The 18,166-nt window shown below is 22.6% G+C and overlaps 1 protein-coding gene across 1 annotated transcript; it reads right to left on the bottom strand.

The window, feature by feature from the left end:
* Positions 1 to 2,927: 2,927 nt before the first annotated feature.
* On the bottom strand, positions 2,928 to 15,763 carry LOC135121800 (U4/U6 small nuclear ribonucleoprotein Prp31-like). Its single transcript, XM_064046081.1, has 12 exons — positions 15,453 to 15,763; positions 15,307 to 15,385; positions 15,148 to 15,247; positions 14,969 to 15,072; positions 13,216 to 13,323; positions 13,064 to 13,157; positions 11,537 to 11,624; positions 9,870 to 9,995; positions 8,851 to 9,014; positions 7,975 to 8,196; positions 5,914 to 6,120; positions 2,928 to 2,999 (listed from the first exon to the last, which is right to left on the bottom strand). Exons 1-12 carry the CDS (start codon positions 15,595 to 15,597, stop codon positions 2,928 to 2,930), a joined length of 1,509 nt encoding a protein of 502 aa, XP_063902151.1. The 5' UTR covers positions 15,598 to 15,763.
* Between the last annotated feature and the right edge of the window lie 2,403 nt (positions 15,764 to 18,166).

Genomic DNA, 18,166 nt, shown 5'->3' with positions numbered 1-18,166 from the left:
TTTCTTCTTTACCTACTGTAAGTTAGGAGGGGGGGAAAAAATTATCAATATGTTATGCATCTCGGCTGTAGTAAGTAAAAAATAGAATAATAAGATAAATAAATGAGCGGTGGCGTCCACTTTTTTCTCTCTACTCTTTTGTTTAGGTTAACGGGTTAAAATGAAAAGTATCCGCCAAAGTTCCTCCGCAACCTCCCAACAAAAATAGCTGTATACTCTTACCATTAGTAGGCCAACCTAAACCGCTCATATGACAAGCATCTTTAAAGTGGTAGTTCCCAACCTTAAAAATGCAGCGGACCATCGAAGCTTAAGTATGAGGACTTCCTTATAAAAAAATATATCTATTTAGAAATAATGCTTACTAATTGTTGAATACATGCCTTAGTTATATATGGGAATGACCACTTTTTGATGTCTCACGGACCACCGGTTGGGAAGCACTGCTTTGGAAGACCACTGACGCTAACCTCGCGGTGGTCAGAGATAGTGAGGTCTCTAAACCCTGAAGAATGGGTGTAGAAACCGGTCTACCGGGCCCGGTCAGTAATAAGACTGATGGAGGTAGCTAAGTTCAGTGCCTATTCTAACTCTCCGTGCAAGTAGCAAAGTGTTAGAGCAAGGGTCATGTCTGAGTCCTTAAATAAGTAATTGGTCTTACCTATCGCTCATTTCTCGAGCAGTTAGTGTGGTTACCCCGATCGAAACATTTGGACACTGATGTGATTTGTCGACCATTACTCGAGATAACAGTACACTGATAAGGAGATTAACGAAAATAAAGTAGGACCAGTTTACAGACCACTCAAAGGTAAAATAAAAACTTTCAAAGTGAATGCTTTCTACCCTCTGAGTTTTAGAGTAGTTCTTTCGAACCGTGCGGACTAGTATGGATCAAGATAGCCAAATACCTCGTACTACTCTCCTAGATAAAAACGTTCCCCCAATCACTGTTTTCTGAAGTAAGTTAACCACGATATTAACAGCCCAAGGAACTAGTAAAAGTTAGAATTATACTGCACTTCGTTGAAAGGTTTAGCAATTATCCCTCTGAGTAGAAGTCGAAAGAGGTTATTATGACGACTTGCCGACCACTGTAGAGTCAAGTACTTTTCTCGTAGGCAGTTGTGCTTCCGAATAGAGTCCAACCGTCCACCTTACTGCGATGGGGTAACGTTATACTACTTAAACTACTTCCCTTTAAGGAGAAATTGAAACTCAAATCATTTTATTAAGAACTACAGGTATCACCATTATACAATTGAATGACTAACTAACCTCTGGAAAGTTTAATTAGCTTGTTAAGAAGAGTTAAAATAGTGAATACTGCCATTATAGAAACTATTAGGAGTAGAGGACTCAAACTTTTGTAACTACCTTCCATAAGTAGTGCCTTATCCCAAGGCTAACCCTTTTAAAGCTTAAAAGCACTACGGGACTGGAACCTATAACACTACGGCTACAACTAAGAGTTTTACCATCAAACTAATTACTTTAAACCCAAGGAATGAAATCATACAACTGAGAATTGAACTCAGAGTACCATTCTCCAAAACTGGTTTCTTACATTAAAAGATTACCTGAATTAATGAAAGGTTTTACTTTAAAACTAACTCTCTTAAAATGCTAGCTTTTTAAATATTCTTCTAAAGCAGAACGAAAAAAAGTATGAAAGTAGGTAAGTGAAAAGGCTAACTACCATACATCTTGATCTTGGATAGGATGCCGCTTGAGCGGTGTATACTGGCATTGCCTGTTGATGTCGTTCATATAAATACGCAGTTAGGCAGTTCCCAAGTTAATTTCAACGGAGCATCTGGATCGAAGGTATAAGCGCTAAGATCGAAGAGCAAGCAAAACTGGGAAGACACTAAGAAGTACCAGTTTTAGGGAGGATATATTAATTAGTGAAACTTAAACTTTTCCCACGGTGATATAAATTTAAATTGTATAAAGTAAAAATTTTAAAAGTAAATATTATAACTGACCCCGGGGTAATCGGATGGTATTTATTTATTTTTTTAAAAGCTTTGTTAGTCTACCTTGGTAGGGATTAAAATTTGCAAAACGTCTTTAATAAACTTTAGCTTGATCTCTGTTTGCTATATGCAATTACTATTGCAACTTTCATAAATATCTTTTCGTAAACTAAATGTTTCCTCTTTAAATGAATTTTCCCTTTCTTCGATAACTTAAAAGGATGTTCTAAAATTAAAGTAAATTACACCTATAAAAGGAATTTTGCTACGTTGAAAAGTGTTTGAAAATATTATTTTCAATTTAATTTTAACATATGGAAGTAAATTTCAAGTTGTTATGCGCTATTTCAGTCTTTTCGATATCCACAAAGCGATTTAAAAAATCAATAAGTAAATTATATCAACTATTTAATATTTTGTAATGTAGTCAAATTCGGGTTCCGAAGTAAATACATAACGTAAAGACTTTTTTAAAAATCATCACCAATAAGCAATAAAAATTAATAAGTAAACAATTTATTTAGATAACGGGCAGAAGATTAGAAATTTTATAAAAATTTCTCAAACTTTTTTAGTATAAATACTAATTTATTATAACTTTTTATTCTAAATGTATTAAAATTATTATTATTTCTTTTAATAAAAGTATCGAATTTGTTTTGAAGATCCAATTAAAAAATGAGTTGTGCTAAATTTATATATAGAAATTTTTTTTCTTTGGAAATATACGTGTAACCCATTTTCAATATTAAATAAATGGTTGTGCAGGTTGGACTAAAATGTTAATAAAATTCTACAAACTCTTTTAATAGTTAAAAGATTATAAAACGTGACAAAATTTTAATTAAATTAGTTAATTAAGAATTTTCAATCATAACAAACATTATTTAAAAAAGTATAAATAAAATTTTAAAACTATAATTTTTAATTTATTTACTAAATTAATAATTATTCGGGAGCTTTCGAAATTTTTTTAAAATTAGAAGTAGCGGAAAAATACTTTCCTTCAACTTCCGTCACCTAATAAAAATTAAGTTGTATAATAAAATTAAAAATAATAAAACGATGATAAAATGAAAAAAAAAAAGAACAAAAACAAATTCAATATTTATAAAAGTTGATAGTTTTGAAAAAAATTTAAAAAGATTAAATCCTGAATACAAAAAAATTTGTAATCGAGTAAAAAAGAAGTAAAAAAATGAAATTCGTTATATATAAAAATATTTTTTTTTAAAAAAAAATTTAAATTGGCCTCATTCTGATTACTATAAAAATTTGTATATAACGACAAAAAAAACTAAAATATGAAATTATAATTTATAAAATTTTTTATATATTTCAATATAAAAGGAAAAAATATAGATTTCGCCCAGTTTATATTATATTTTAAAATAGTCGAAAAAAAAAAACTAGTAAAATAAACATTCATTTATTTATAGAAGTTAATATTTTTAAAAAAAAAAAATTCCTATACAAAAATTAAATGGGCTCAATCCTGAATACTATAAAAATTTGTAATCAACTAAAATTTATTATTTATAAATGTCTCAAATTTAAATATAAATAAAAATTTTTAATAAAATTTATATTGACTTAATTTGATTACCATAAAAAAGTTGAAATCGTCGAGAAAAAGAAATTTGAAACTCATAACATATAGAAGTTAATATTTTTATAAAACTTTAAATTGGCTCAATTTTCATTAACCATACAAATTAGTAATCGAAGATAAAAAAAAAGGTAAATATAAAATTGTAATGTTTATAAAATTTTAAATTGACAACCTGATTACTATAAAAATAATTTGTAATCGACGACAAAAAAACGGGAAAAAAGACTTTATGATTTATACAAGTTAACAAGAAATTTTTTAACAAAAACTTTATCGCTTTCAATAAAAATTTTATAAAAATCAAACCTTCCAAAAAAAATAATACATTTTTTATCAATAAACTTCTCTATCAAAAAAAAAAAAGTAATACCTCATTATAAATTTATACACAAACCATTATTCAAATTTAAAAGTTTGAGTAAAAAATTAACAAAAAGAAAATCAAATTATTATAATTTTCAGTTTTCATATAAATCAGTTTAACATAAAAAACTTCACAAGTTGAAAAAAATCCATAATTTTAAAAAAATTAAACCTAAAAAATAATATTTTAATAAAATATTACTTTTTACAAAAACTTTCTTTAAAGTAAACAAAGATTTAAGAAATTTTTTAAAATGAATTATAAATTTAATTGTAGAAAAATTAATTATTAAAAAAATTTAAAGTTATTTAATTAATAATCAATTTACAAAAAAAAATACTCAAAAAAAATTATAAGAAATCATATAATTTAAAAATTATTATTAATAGTAAACTTTTAAATTGTAAAAATAAATATTTTATTATAAAATCATGAAAAAATTCTTTAAAGTAAAAAAGAATCTAAGCAATTTTGAAAAATTAATTTTAGAATTAACTAAAAAAAATATATTAGAATTAAAATTTTCTTAAAAATATTTAAAAAAAAAAAATTTTTTTTTAATAGGAAAGAATTCAATAATATTTAATAAAATTGAAAATATTAATTTTAACGAATATTATAAAGAGAACTAAAGCATAGTAGAAAAGTTTATTACTATTAATATTGATATTATTATTATTTATTATTTATTATTATTACTTTTACTATCATATATTATTATTATCATTTACTAATCATCATCAAAATTAAAATAAATTAACACATTTTATTAAAAAAATAGTTTAACGAAAACTCCAAGATCCAAAATATTATTAATAATTCATAATTATTAATTATATAGATTGATATTTCACTATAAAATTATATTTAAAGAAAAAATTATAAAGTAAAAAAAGGGGCTAATTGATTTTTAGATATTAATTATAAAATTATATTTAAATAAGTTTAATTACTATCAGAATAAAAAAATAAGAAATCTCCAAAACAAAAAAAAATAAATTATTTAGACTTCAATTATAAAAGTTGATATTTTATTAAGAATTATATATGAAAACTTTTTTTTTGAAGTAAAAAAAAGAATTTGAAAATTTTTAAAATAATTAATTAAAAATTATACTAATAGAAAGTTTAATTATTATCAAAATAAAATAAAAAAAATAAGAAAATTCCAGAAACCAAAAAATAAAAAATTAAAAAAAATTTTAAATATAAATAAAATTCGGAGTTTAATAAATATTTAAAAATTTTAATATAAAAAATTAAATTAAGTCATCAAAATTTTCTACAAATATATGCATTATTTAAAAAAAATTCTTCTCAAAATAAATATACTCTACACAATTTTTGAGAGTTTGAATTAATATTAGTTTAAAAATAAATATATATTATTAAAACGGCTTTATAACCATAAAAAAATACTGAAGAGATTTTAAAAATAATGCAATAATTAAAAAAAACAAAAGTTGTAAATAAAATAAAAGAAAAGTAAAGAAATTATTATCATAATTCCAAAAAAAATACTTTACAGCTTTAAAAAATTACAATAGTTATATAAAAAATAAAAATTTTTAATAAAAGTAAAAAGTAAACAAATTATTATTATAATCAAAAAATGCATTTTTTTAAGAAAACTTTAAAACCAAACAAAATATAATTTACAGTTTTAAAAAAAACAATAATTATAAAAAATTTAAATTCTGAATAAAAATTTTTTCAAGTTTTTGTTAAAAATTTAGAAGTATATGGTAAAAGTTACCATATAAAAAAAAAATTAAAATATAGTTAATAATAGAAATAATATAAAAAATAATAAGGAAACATATACAGAATGGTTAGAAGAAATAGAGAAAGTACAAAATTATTAAATTATACGTATAAATATCAAAAACGAATAATGAAATTGTTTTTTATAGTTAGAAATAATATTTTAATATAATTATTAATATAATTAAAAAAACTTTTTCAGCGGCAGCGGGATTATATATTTCCAGGCCCATATCAGCGCTGTAGACAACACTTGACGAAGTTCCTAACGAAGTGGAGATGGACGACTTCACAGAGTGCGACGTTTGGAATCCGCCAAGCGCCTTCTGCCTGGCGAGTTCCCTTTGCATCCTCTTGGTGATGGTTGTTCGAACTTTATTATCAATTTGCGCTGTACGAATCTGATTCATATAAAAACTAATGTTAAAATTTTTTTTATTAAAATAATTTGCGTTTGTGCGAAGCTAATTTAAATAAAAATTGATGTTAAAGATTTTTTTATTAAAAAAAATTTGCATTGTGCAAATCAATTCATAAAAAATAATGTTGAAATTTAAATAAAGTAAGAAAAAATTATTAATAAAATAAAATTTGGGTTGTGCAAAACTTAATAAAAATTTGAAACAAAAAAAACTTGATAAGTTATTATCAGTAGCGCTGTGCGAATTTATTTTATATATAAAAAAGTATTTAAGACTCATAACGGAATCTAATTTTATTGAAAATTGATATTAAAAATCAAAAACTTAAAATAAATCAATTACGCGAAGCGAATTTAGTTAAATAGAAATTAATGTTAAAAATGCTAAACAGTAAATAAAATAAAAAACTATATTGGTGGAGTTTGCGGAGCAAATTTATATGAAAATTAATAGTAAAAAAACTAAACTGTAAAAAAAATATTAATAATAATAAAGCAGTTACGTTGTTAAAACTGGTGCCATATGTATTTTAGTAAAAAAAAATTATAAAAATTTATAATAGGCGCAAGCCAAAAGTTACAATAAAAAATTAATTAATATTTTACGAAAGCAGTAATAAAGCTTTTAATGTTAAACAATAAAAAAGGAATTAGAAAAAATAAAATAGAATGAAAAAATTAAAAAAAAAAAATAAAAATCCGCCACTAAAATATTATAAATTTAGCTTTATTTAAATTTCAAGAAAGCACCAGTAGGTTGCTAGGGCTAATTAATAACAATGATATGCAAACAATTATAGTTTAATAAATTTCAGTAAAAAAAATAAAAACTTTACTAATAAAATTTATTAAGTTGAACAAAGAAAATGGAATTTGAGAATTTAAGATAAATTTTGTAAAAAAAATAAAAAATTATTAATTGTTTTATTAATATTTAATATAAAACCAGTAAATTTTACAATTAAACAACCAAAAGAATTTACAAAAAAATATATATTTACGGGAAAAGATATATAATAAAAAAAAATTAGAAAACCAATTATGAAAAATTTTAAATTAAAATAAAGGCACAAGTAAAGTTTATAAATAAAAAGAAAAGAACTCAAAAAAATATATTAATGTCTATAACTTCTGTGAAGATATTAAACGCCTTAAAAAAGTTATATATATATAATTAAAAAAAAAATTAAATTCCGCCACTAAATATTTATTTCGATTTACTTAATATTTCATAAGAGCACCAGTAAAGTTAAAAAGAATTATAAAAATAAATTTAAAGCTGAGTAAAAAAAATAATCTAAAAATTAGAAAATATAAAAAATTGCCTCTAAAAAATTATTAATTTAGTTTTATTAATAGTTGATAACAAAAAAAATTGAATTCAAAGAATATAAATTCACGGAAAAAAAGTAAATAAAAAATTATAAAAAAATTGTAAATCCGAATCAAAAAATTATAAATTTTATTTTATTAATATGTGACAAGCAAAAGTAATGCCCTTATAATTAACCAAAAAAAAAAAAGGAATTCATATAAATAAATTTATTAAAATTAAAGTAAACAAAAAGCCAAAAAACAAAAAATTCTGAACGCACGCACTTCATAAGCACAAGAAGAAAAATGCTAGTCATGAAAAATTAAATAATAATTTCAATTATTATAATAATAATATATTAAAAAATAGCAAGAGCAGTAAATCTTGATTACTTATAAAGCCGGTAAAAATTAAAAAATAATAATAAAATGTAATGCAAAGTAATCCCACAATTTTCCAACATTCAATTCATTAAAAAAAATAAAAAAAAATTAAATTATATAAAAATAATAAGGGAACCCTTCCAGTTCCGCCGCGCCCGAGCATACCGACGTCGTAGCCGATTTTGGTTTGGAGAAGATCGTCTTGAATTTCTCCGAACTTCAAACGGTTCATTGCCTTGTCGACTTCGTTCGCGAGTATTCGCTTTTTCATTTTCCGAACGCGCCGTCCTCCACGACGCTTTTTGGCCACCTCGTCCGGCGCGGGCAACGGTTTTTCCAGGCGTGCAGGGGGAGGCTCCTTGAAAACAAAAATTAAAAAGTAATTTAAAGATAGCAACGATGATTGATATATAGTAATTATAAATGACGGCCATTATTAAAAATTTGGTATATATTAGAACGACTAATCAAAATACACAATAAGCATAATTATAAATAATGCCATCTTAATAAATGATGAGGTCAAATAACCAAATATAAAATAATAAACAAAAGATGCCAGCAGTAAAAGTTTTGTGTTAAACACCCAATGAATTATAGCAATATGATTATAATAATAATTAATGGCGCCATCACTACCAAAAAAATTAAACTGTAACAAATAAAAATTTATAAAAATATTTTTCATTATAAAAATCTTTAAAAAAATTCATTCGAGGCGTAAATATTATAGCAAATTAAAAGTATAAAATAAATTCTATAAATAACTGAAATTTTAAAAATAATTTAAATCCATAAAAGTTCGAATGTTTACTAAAACTGATATATTTATAATAATAATAAAACACTAAATTATTCAATTTAAAAACTTATAAACTTAATTATAAATGAAGTCGTCATTAAAAATTGTTATCATTATAAACAACCAATGACAATACAATAAATGGCGCCATTAATAAATATTTTTATATATATGAAAAATATGAAACAAGAAATTGTCAAAAGACCCAACCATCATCTTCTCGATTTTCTTTTCCAAAATGGCGCGAAATTCTCGACCCGCAGAGCCATCGCAATACTCGTGGCCTGCGTCCAATCGAGAGGCCAAAGAGCACTTGTTGGCGACCAATCGACTCGCTTTTCGTTTGTATTCAGCGGGTAATGGGTCCACCAATTCTAATAGGTTATTATAATTACTATATTATTTTTTTGTTACTAATATTTTCATTAGTAGTAGTATTTACTATTACTGTTATTATAATTAATATTATGTACTATCACTATTCTTCTTCTTCTTATTTCTAGACTATTATTATCAAATTATTATATTTACAATGAAAAAGGAAAACATTCCACTATAAGAAAACAAAATTTTTCTATGCTTACAATTGTATTCAACTTACTTTTTTTAATTATAATTTAATAAAAAAAACTTTTCTTTGTTAATATTATAATAATAAAAATAGTTTAGGAAATAGTCAGAAGTTTACTTAAAGATTTTCCTGCAAAAAAAAATTAACCCACAAATAATTTTTTTTATAAATTATAAAAAAAAGTTTCATTAAAAAAAATTACAAACAAATTCGACTCAAAAAATAAAGAAAAAACCTCGAGAACTCTATTAAAGCTCCACTAATAAAGCCTCGAGATGGTTCCCATTTATAGTAAATCGAATAAATTTGACCAATCTAAACCACGTTTGCATTTATAATAAAGGCACTGGCCTTTCAAAAAGACTATTTCATATATATATTACCCAATGAATAATAAGCACTAAACGACAGAGACTGACACGTGTCCAACAAGATTATTTATAACTTGGCATTTTTATTAGCCAAAGTAAATTACTTTCAACCTAACTTTCTTTTTCATATTCTTTTAAAAAATATCTTATAGGAAGAATTATAGTCTTATATTTATTTTTATTTAATAAAAATATTATAACCCAAAATTAACAAGAAATTGTATATAAATCCCAAAAAAAAATTAAAAAAATTATAAATCAAAAGTTAGAAAAAAACTTTTTTTTACCAGAAAAGTATATGAATCCACAATGAGGCAAGCTTGTTATATTTGAAAAACCCGTCAGCGCTTTTTTTTGAGCTCCAAGCACAAGAAGATTGCAAGCAGGCATCTTGGCCAGCGCGGCGATCCCCCCTTAAAAAAATTACTAAATAGTAAATTCATATAATATTGTTTAATATAATTATATTAATTTTAAGTAAAGAAAATATGTAACAAATATTTATAAAATGTTATAATTATTACTTTATTATTTTTTATAAACTTTCATACTTTTTTATATTATTTTTTTTAATTATTAAAAAATTCTAATTTTAGTAAAAAATTTATTAAAAAAAAATACAAATTAATAAATTCTTATAACACTGCTGAATAATATTTTTTATATTATTTTCTTCGAGCGATTTTTAATAAATATTCCTAAATTAGTTTAACGATTATTACTTTATTAATATTTGATAAACTTTTATACTTTTTAATATTAATTTATTATAATATAATAATAATAAAAAGTAGTTATTTTGATAATTTAAAAAGTAAATATTTTAATAAAAAATGAAAATAGTAAATAAATATATTCTTATAACATTGTTAAATATTATTTTTAATCTTATTTTTCTATTATATATATAAAAATAAAGTTAATTAATAAATTATAATTATATTTAAAATTAAAAATAAATAGTGCAGTAATAATAATTAAATTCAAGTAAAAATATAAATAAAATAAACATTATAAGAAAGTAAAATAAAAAATTAAAAAAAAATCGTAATTAATATAAAAAATTAAATTAACTTAATTAATAATAATCATATTAAAATAACACTAAAATAAAATCAAGCAGTTATTAAAAAGTAAAATTAAAATAAAACTATACATAATAATAATTATAAAAAAATTAATTTAATATATTTTATTTATAAATAAAAATGATAATTAATAATAAATTTATATAAAAACCTATAAATAAAAATAAATAGTATTTTCAAAAGTATATTAATATTAATTTAATTTAATATGTATAATTAAAAATATATGTAATTTAATAATATCAAAAAATTAAATATAAAATTAAAAAGACTCACGTGCTGAGCAACAAGAGTCTATAGAAAAACTAGTAAAGCATATTTTTATATCAAGCTAAAAATAAATTATATTTGAATAATAATAATAATATATTTTTAAATAAAGAAAAAAAAAATAATTATAATATTAAATATAAGCAAAATTAAAATAATATAATAAGAAAAAATAAAAATTAAATATTAATTTTAATAATAACAATTAAATATACTAAAAATATTCTAAATACTTATTAATAAATAAAATCATAAATTATTTAAAATACATAAAAAATAAAATTAAATATAATATTACTAAATTTTAATAAAATCAATAATTAAAAATAAAATAAAAACAAACATATATTATGAATAAATAATATATAATAAAATAAAATAAAATCTGAAATTAAAATTTATATAAAAAAACTAAATTAATTTTAATAATTATTAATTAAAAAGTAAAACCAAAATATAAAATTAAGTAATAATAAATAATTAGTTTTAAATAAAAATTATAATTAAAAAATATATATAAAAAAAAAGAATTTATACAATTAAAGATAAAATTAAATAAAAAAAAAATTAATACTAATTTAAGTATAAGAAATTACCTGCTTGGCCCATAAGTTTTGCGGCTGTGGAAGGGCCGCAAATCGCAGACAAATTTGGTGCAATAAACGCCATTCGCGATTCAACAAACTAATTATATATAAATTAATTAAGAATATTTGATATAAAATTTATTTTTTTAAAAATACGTTAACAAATGTTAATAATATTAATAATATAAGCGGTATAATTATTTTCTAAAAACTTGATTCCGAAATTATAAATAAATAAATAACCCATAAAAAAAGTAAATATTAAAATTTTATAATAATTTTTTTATTAAAAATTATAATTAGTAATGACTTATAAAAGTTAATAAAAAAATAAATATAAAAACAAATACCGACTTAAAAATAAAAAATAGTATATATATTTAAATCTTGTTTAAAAATTTAAATTTAAAAAACAATTAAATTTGATAATAGTTAAAATTAAAAAAAAGAAAAAGAAATTTTAAAAAAATACTGAATTAAAAATTTTCACTTTAAAAAATTAATAAATAACTTTTGAGAACGAAAAATTTGTTTTAAATAATTATAATTAAAGTGAAAATTTTATAAAAAAGATTACAAGACAAATAATAAAGTATAAGTAATATGAATATTCATTTGAAATTTATAGTTTAAATAATACACAAATATAATGAAATAAAAATTTATAATTAAATTTTAGTTTCAAATATTATTCAAGTAAAAAATAAATAAAAGTTAAAATTAAATAAAATAAAAAATCTAAAATATTGTTTAAAAAGTTAATATTTAATTAAAAAAATTTATAGAAGTAAAAATTTTATAAAACAATAAAAAATATATACTAAAAATTCAATTGAATTAAATACAATAAATGGTTTTCAAAAAAAATTAAAAAAAAATTATAATCAAATTTTGTTTATAATGTAATTGAAGTAATAAAAAATAAAAGTTAAAATTAAATAAAAAAATTCAAGTATAAAGTAAAAATTAGACATTAATTAAAATTTTGTAATTCAATAACTTTTAAAAAATTAAAAAAAATAGAATCAAATATTGTTTTAATAATTATATTTTGAGTAAAAAATTTTAAAAGTAAAAATTATAAAAACAAAGTATAATATAATTTAAAAAAACAAAAATAGTTCTATAAACAAAATTTAAAAAAAGGAAAAAAAAATTCCTAATATAATTTTGTTTCAAAAATTATTCAAAGTAAAAATATAGAAAAGTTAAAAATTGAATAAAATAAATAAAAAAATTAAAAATTTATAAAGAAAATATTATATTCAAACAATTTAAAAAAAAAATTGGTCCTTGAAAATTATTCAAGTAAAATTTCATGAAAGTTAAAAGTAAATAAAACAATAAACAAAAAATATCCAACACTCATTTAAGATTAATAGTTCAATAAATGATTCACAAATATTAAAATTAAAACCAGAAAAATAAATTTAAAATAAATTATTAATTCAAAAAATTATATATTTAATAATTAAAAAATAAACACATTAAAAATAAAAATAAAAATATATAATTTATTGATTAATTATTTTTTACTTCCGTAATCATTTTAACAGCATCTTCCAAGGCAAATGCCATTTCGCAAGCCTCCCGGATATTGGCAAGTTTATAGTCATCTAAATTCTGGCCTGCTCAAAAAAAAAAATAATAAAAATAAATTAAAATGCTCTTGAATTTTATAATTTCCTTGAGATGTAGTAGCGCTCACGGAGACAATCATTATTATGTGTGCTGGAAGAATCTCATTCAAGTCGGCTTTGTTAATGTCCAGATCGTTTCCAATATTATAAACTGAACTATTTTGGAAAAGGAAAATAAAAAATAATTAAATTAATATTATAATTAGAGTGTAAAAAAAAATTATTTATTATAACTTCAATTTAATTATAATATACAAAGAAAAAAGGTTTTTTAATTAATGTTATAATTAGCATGTTAAAAAAATTATTTACTATTACTTATATTTGATTAATTTCATAATTAGTTTGAAAAAAAAAAATAAAAAATTTTGATTAATTTTTTAATTAGTTTGTAAATCGTTTCCAAAGTTATAAACTGATTTTAAAAAAAAATAAAAAGGTTCTAATAAAATCATAATTAGTTTGTAAAAAAGGTAAATTTTAAGGATTATATAAATTTTACTTAATTTAATTAAATTTTAAAAATTGAGTTTTATTATAATATATAAAAAAATTTCTGATTAGTTTGTAATTAGAATGTAAAAAAAATAATATTTATTTTATATATATTTTTATAACTTTTTTTAATTAACTTTAACAATTTGCATTATAACAACTTTAATTTATTATAATAATTATTAGAAGTTAATTACATTATATCATTAATAAATCTTCAAATTAATTTTATATAACTTAATTATAATAATATTTATTATAACTTAAATTTAATTATAATAAATGTAGAAAAAAATTTTATAATTAAATTTTTAATAAATATTGTAAAAACGAAAATTTTTATTAAAATTCGTTAAAATCTGATTATTTTATACATATTTTTAATTAAGATAATTTTGACAATATTTTTTTTATTATAGTACATATATTAAAATATAAATTTATAAATTCTAAAAATGAATATATGTTTCTAAATATTTTTTAACAAAACATCTAGAAAAAAAAGGTTCTTATAATATTAATAATCAGTTTGCCAAAATAAGTTAATTTTTATTTAATATTTTTATAATGTTTAAAAAAATTTATATAAACTTCATTTTATATAAGTATATAATAACTTATATTAAGTTAATAATATAGATTTATTAATTGAAAAGTTGTTTAAATAAATTTATCATTACTTTATAAAATATTAATTAATATTAAAAACTGCTTTGAACTTAATTACTTTTTCTACGAATTTATTTAATTTAATTTTAAAAAAATTATATTCATTTATTATGTATATAAAACAAAATTATTATTATTAATTTTAAATTTAGTTCATAAATAAGTTAAATCTTATTTAATACTGTTATTAATCTAAATAATTGGTATAAAAATTTTATTTAAATTGAAATTAATAACTTATTTATGTATTATTTAATTAATTTAAAAAATTTTTAGTTAAAATTATAAAAAAATTAATTTTCAAGAAAAACATTATATTTAAGGTTAGTAAAATTTTTTATTACTTATATTTCTTTAATACATAATAAAAAAAGGAAATTTATAATGTTTATAAAATAAGTTAAATTTTATTTATTACTGTTTTAAATCTAATTTAAAATAAACAATTAAATTTAATTTCAGGAATATTTATTTTTTACAATTAATAATTTATGGTTAGTTTGTAAAAAAGTAGACTTTTTAATAAATATCTAAATAATTTATACATAAAACATTATGAATTTACTTCGAAAATATCCTTGTATTATTAAATAAATTAGAGTATAATCAAAATAAATCACAAAAAAAATCCATGGACCGTATATACGCCATTGGTTCAAGAACAATTTTCTCAAGTTCTGAAAATCTTTCAGTGTAAAGATCGCGGATATATTTATGAAGTGTATTGACTTCGTTGGCGATCTCATTAAAAAACGTTAAATTATTACTGTTCTGCTTAAATAAATTCTTTAAACGCTAATAATAATATATAAAAACCTCCACAGTAATAGCACTTGCTTTTACTATTAACTGGTACTCTGGATCTTCTTCAATAACTCCTGTAACGGAAGGAATCCTCTGCGTTGGAATGGCATGACTTTAAAATAAAAAGATAATTTATACAAAATAAATTAGTAAAAAACGAGAATTATAAACCTAATACTGTTTAAAATGTCGTTTAAATTTTTACTCTCTAAAAGCTTTGCAATGACTCGAGGACTGCTGTTTAAATCATCTTTTAATAAAAAAAATTTAGTTTTTTTATTATAGTAATGAAGAATATAAATCTAAAAACAATATACAAGCACGTTCGCTCCCTTCAAGGCCGCTTCCTTCTAAAGCGAAACCTTCCAGGCCCCACTCATCGCCTTCAACAGTGTTGTTAATCTCTTCGTCCTCTTCACAAAGCTCTTCAAAGTCTGCCACTAATTCATCTGCTAAAGACATTGTAAAATAATCTTTAAAATATTTTTATTCCCTTGTAGAGTTAGTGCAGTTTTGCTCTAATTTGTTTATTTATAAAGGGCGTTCCCTGGTGCTCGATCGGGTTAACAACCGCAAAATCACGAGCTCTTAGACAGGCTTTTAGCCCTTCTCCGTGAGAGCAAAGAAATTTATCTTCACCTGTGCCCTTCACGATCGTTTCAAAGCCCAACTCAGTTTTCGGCCATTATGCTAAAACAAGTAGTGCGGCGGCAGTATTGTGCGTCCTCTCACAACTTGTAAGTGTGTTTCTTCAGCTAATAAGAGATTAGTGTGTACAGCTATACGTTCGTAGAGGGCGAACGGCTTCATTTTTAAAGAATTAGCCTGCAGCTCAAACCGTAGTTCGTGGTGAAGTGCATCATTGCACGCAAACCACTGCGCGCTTGTTAAAAGACGCAGCAATTTTGTTTTGTCGCAGATGAAACGAGGACGTTATTGCCGATAAGTCGTAGGTTCAGACAGGAGAGGCATATGTTACTATCGACCGAATGCACAACACAAAAAGTCTTCGCTTATGGCGCAAATGGAAGTTTACTTATGCTGCACCATAAAGTATATGGCATTTGAGTCTCTGCCTTGACCTTCCCGCCATGTAATTTACGTGTGGACGCCACAACAGCTTAGAATCTATTATAACCTCCAGGTGTTTTACCTGAGAAACCAAGTAATTTTTATGCTGTTAAAAATTAACGGAGCGGCAGCGCATGGCGTTTCTTCGTTATAAGAAGTGCCATGCTTTTCTTTTTGCTGCGTTAATGAATAGGACCGTTGACGACAGCAGCTATCAAGCGCGTCGATATAAAATGGTAAGTGCTGAAATAGTAAAATGGATGACTTTGACCCGCATGAGAAGGTGGGACTGGAGGTGGGATGTCGCTCTTTAGAGCACTAATAGTACGATAATAGAAATTGCACGTTGAATACGTGGCCGTTTAGGTACGACTTAAGAACTTCTCGAAGACCGCGCGATATCACCAAAGCATCTAGTTCGCTTAACAGTCCACCATGCCATAATCGGTCAAAAAGCTTCTCAACATCGAGAAAGACAGCGCCAGTTGGCTTTTTTAAAATTAAAGACTGGTCGTTTACTCAGTGAGACTTGGAATTTGTTGTGTCGTTGAGCCTCCCTTGCGCATTCCAAACTGAAACTCTGTTAAAATTCCACCAGCGTCTACAATCGCCTTGAAACGAGTATTACTGCTTCAGCTGTCTCACCAATTTGCGACAAAAGGCCGATGGGTTTTTAATTGTGAAACTTTGCCCTGCTGTGATGATTTTGGTAACATCACGACTACCGCCATTTTCCATCGCCCGGGAAAACAGGGGGAGGTCAACACCAAGTTGATAGCATCCTCTGGCAACTGTTTAAACATTAGGTTAGTGATGTCTTCAGGGCTGAGAGCCTTCGTTCAAGTCTGCTTTATGAGAAGGAATGCTATACACGCGCACCCTCACGCTTACTTTTAAAATTTGCCTCGTTTTCAATCGTGTCAAAAATTTTAAAAAAGAGTAAAAACTTTTAAGCTTTTGAGCTACAAAACTGTAATTTTAATTTTTTTTTTGTAATGATGGTTTGCTTCTACTTAAGATAAAATATTAAAAATTAAATTAGTTAAGTAGGTAAGCTAGTTTTAAAACTATTTAAAAACCTTTGAGCTACAGTAAAAAATCCAAACTTTGTTCACTTATTTGAAAAAGTAAGCTAATTTTTACTATTCTTATTAAAATTGCAATCACTAATTTATGCAATAGAATTACTTATACTTCAATACTTCAACTTAAAAATAATTTAAGAATTTATTTGATAAAAATGGTTTTTAAAATTACTCTAAAATCCACAAGAAATTAGATAAAAAAGATACGATCAAGTAATGTTTTATTTTTTTATGTAAACGAATAAAACGAGTAGGAAACAATAAATTTCAGTATATTTATTTTTAAGAATTAGTTCCTGTTGCTATTTTTAAAAAATTGTCGAGGCGAGCAACTTTTAGGAAGCTAAAGGACTATTGATAAATACTCTTAAAAAAAAAAGATTGAAAAAAGTTTTTTAGGCTTTAGCGGTTTGTTGTAGAGCAAACGTAAGAAATAGTAGCGCTTTTACTTCTTTATTACTTAACCAACATATACTACAGTAAACTTACTTTGTTTACCTGTCTTTCTCCCTTATACATAAATTTATATAAAATTATTGACTTAAAATACAAAGATATTAGAAGAAAGAAATCAGTATTGCGTTATGGGTTTATTACTTAAAAGAATTCACGGTAATCTTAGTATCCTGAGCTACAACTCATTGTAAGCTTTATGGCATGAACTTTTTTTTATAACAAATAATGGAATAATTATAATCTTTATAAGTTATCGATTACCCAATTTCCAAATATAAGTCGGCAAGTTTTAATAAATTTATATTTAATGCTAAGTTATCTAATAAATTTTCAGGTTTGTTCTTTACCTTCTTATGAGGACTTTCAGAGAAAAGCTATTATGGAGGAAGACAAAGTGGCATCGGCTTGAAAAGTTATAT

Source organism: Zophobas morio, unplaced genomic scaffold (assembly GCF_036711695.1).
Source record: "Zophobas morio isolate AGI-343-1 ecotype UQ-CSIRO unplaced genomic scaffold, CSIRO_AGI_Zmor_V1 ptg000716l, whole genome shotgun sequence".
Classification (NCBI taxonomy): Eukaryota; Metazoa; Arthropoda; class Insecta; order Coleoptera; family Tenebrionidae; genus Zophobas; species Zophobas morio.
The sequence above is the reverse complement of the archived record's forward strand: the minus strand, read 5'-3'. Positions and strand labels throughout refer to the sequence as shown.

Bases quoted from the DNA above. Each gene is read 5' to 3' on its own strand.
- LOC135121800 (XM_064046081.1), bottom strand. From the start codon at position 15,597: ATGTCTTTAGCAGATGAATTAGTGGCAGACTTTGAAGAGCTTTGTGAA. The intron at 11,625-13,063 runs GTAAAAAATAAT...ATATATAATTAG, and splicing joins CTGTTAAAATGATTACGGAA to TTTGTTGAATCGCGAATGGC. The intron at 6,121-7,974 runs GTTCCCTTATTA...TATATGAATCAG, and splicing joins GGCGCGGCGGAACTGGAAGG to ATTCGTACAGCGCAAATTGA.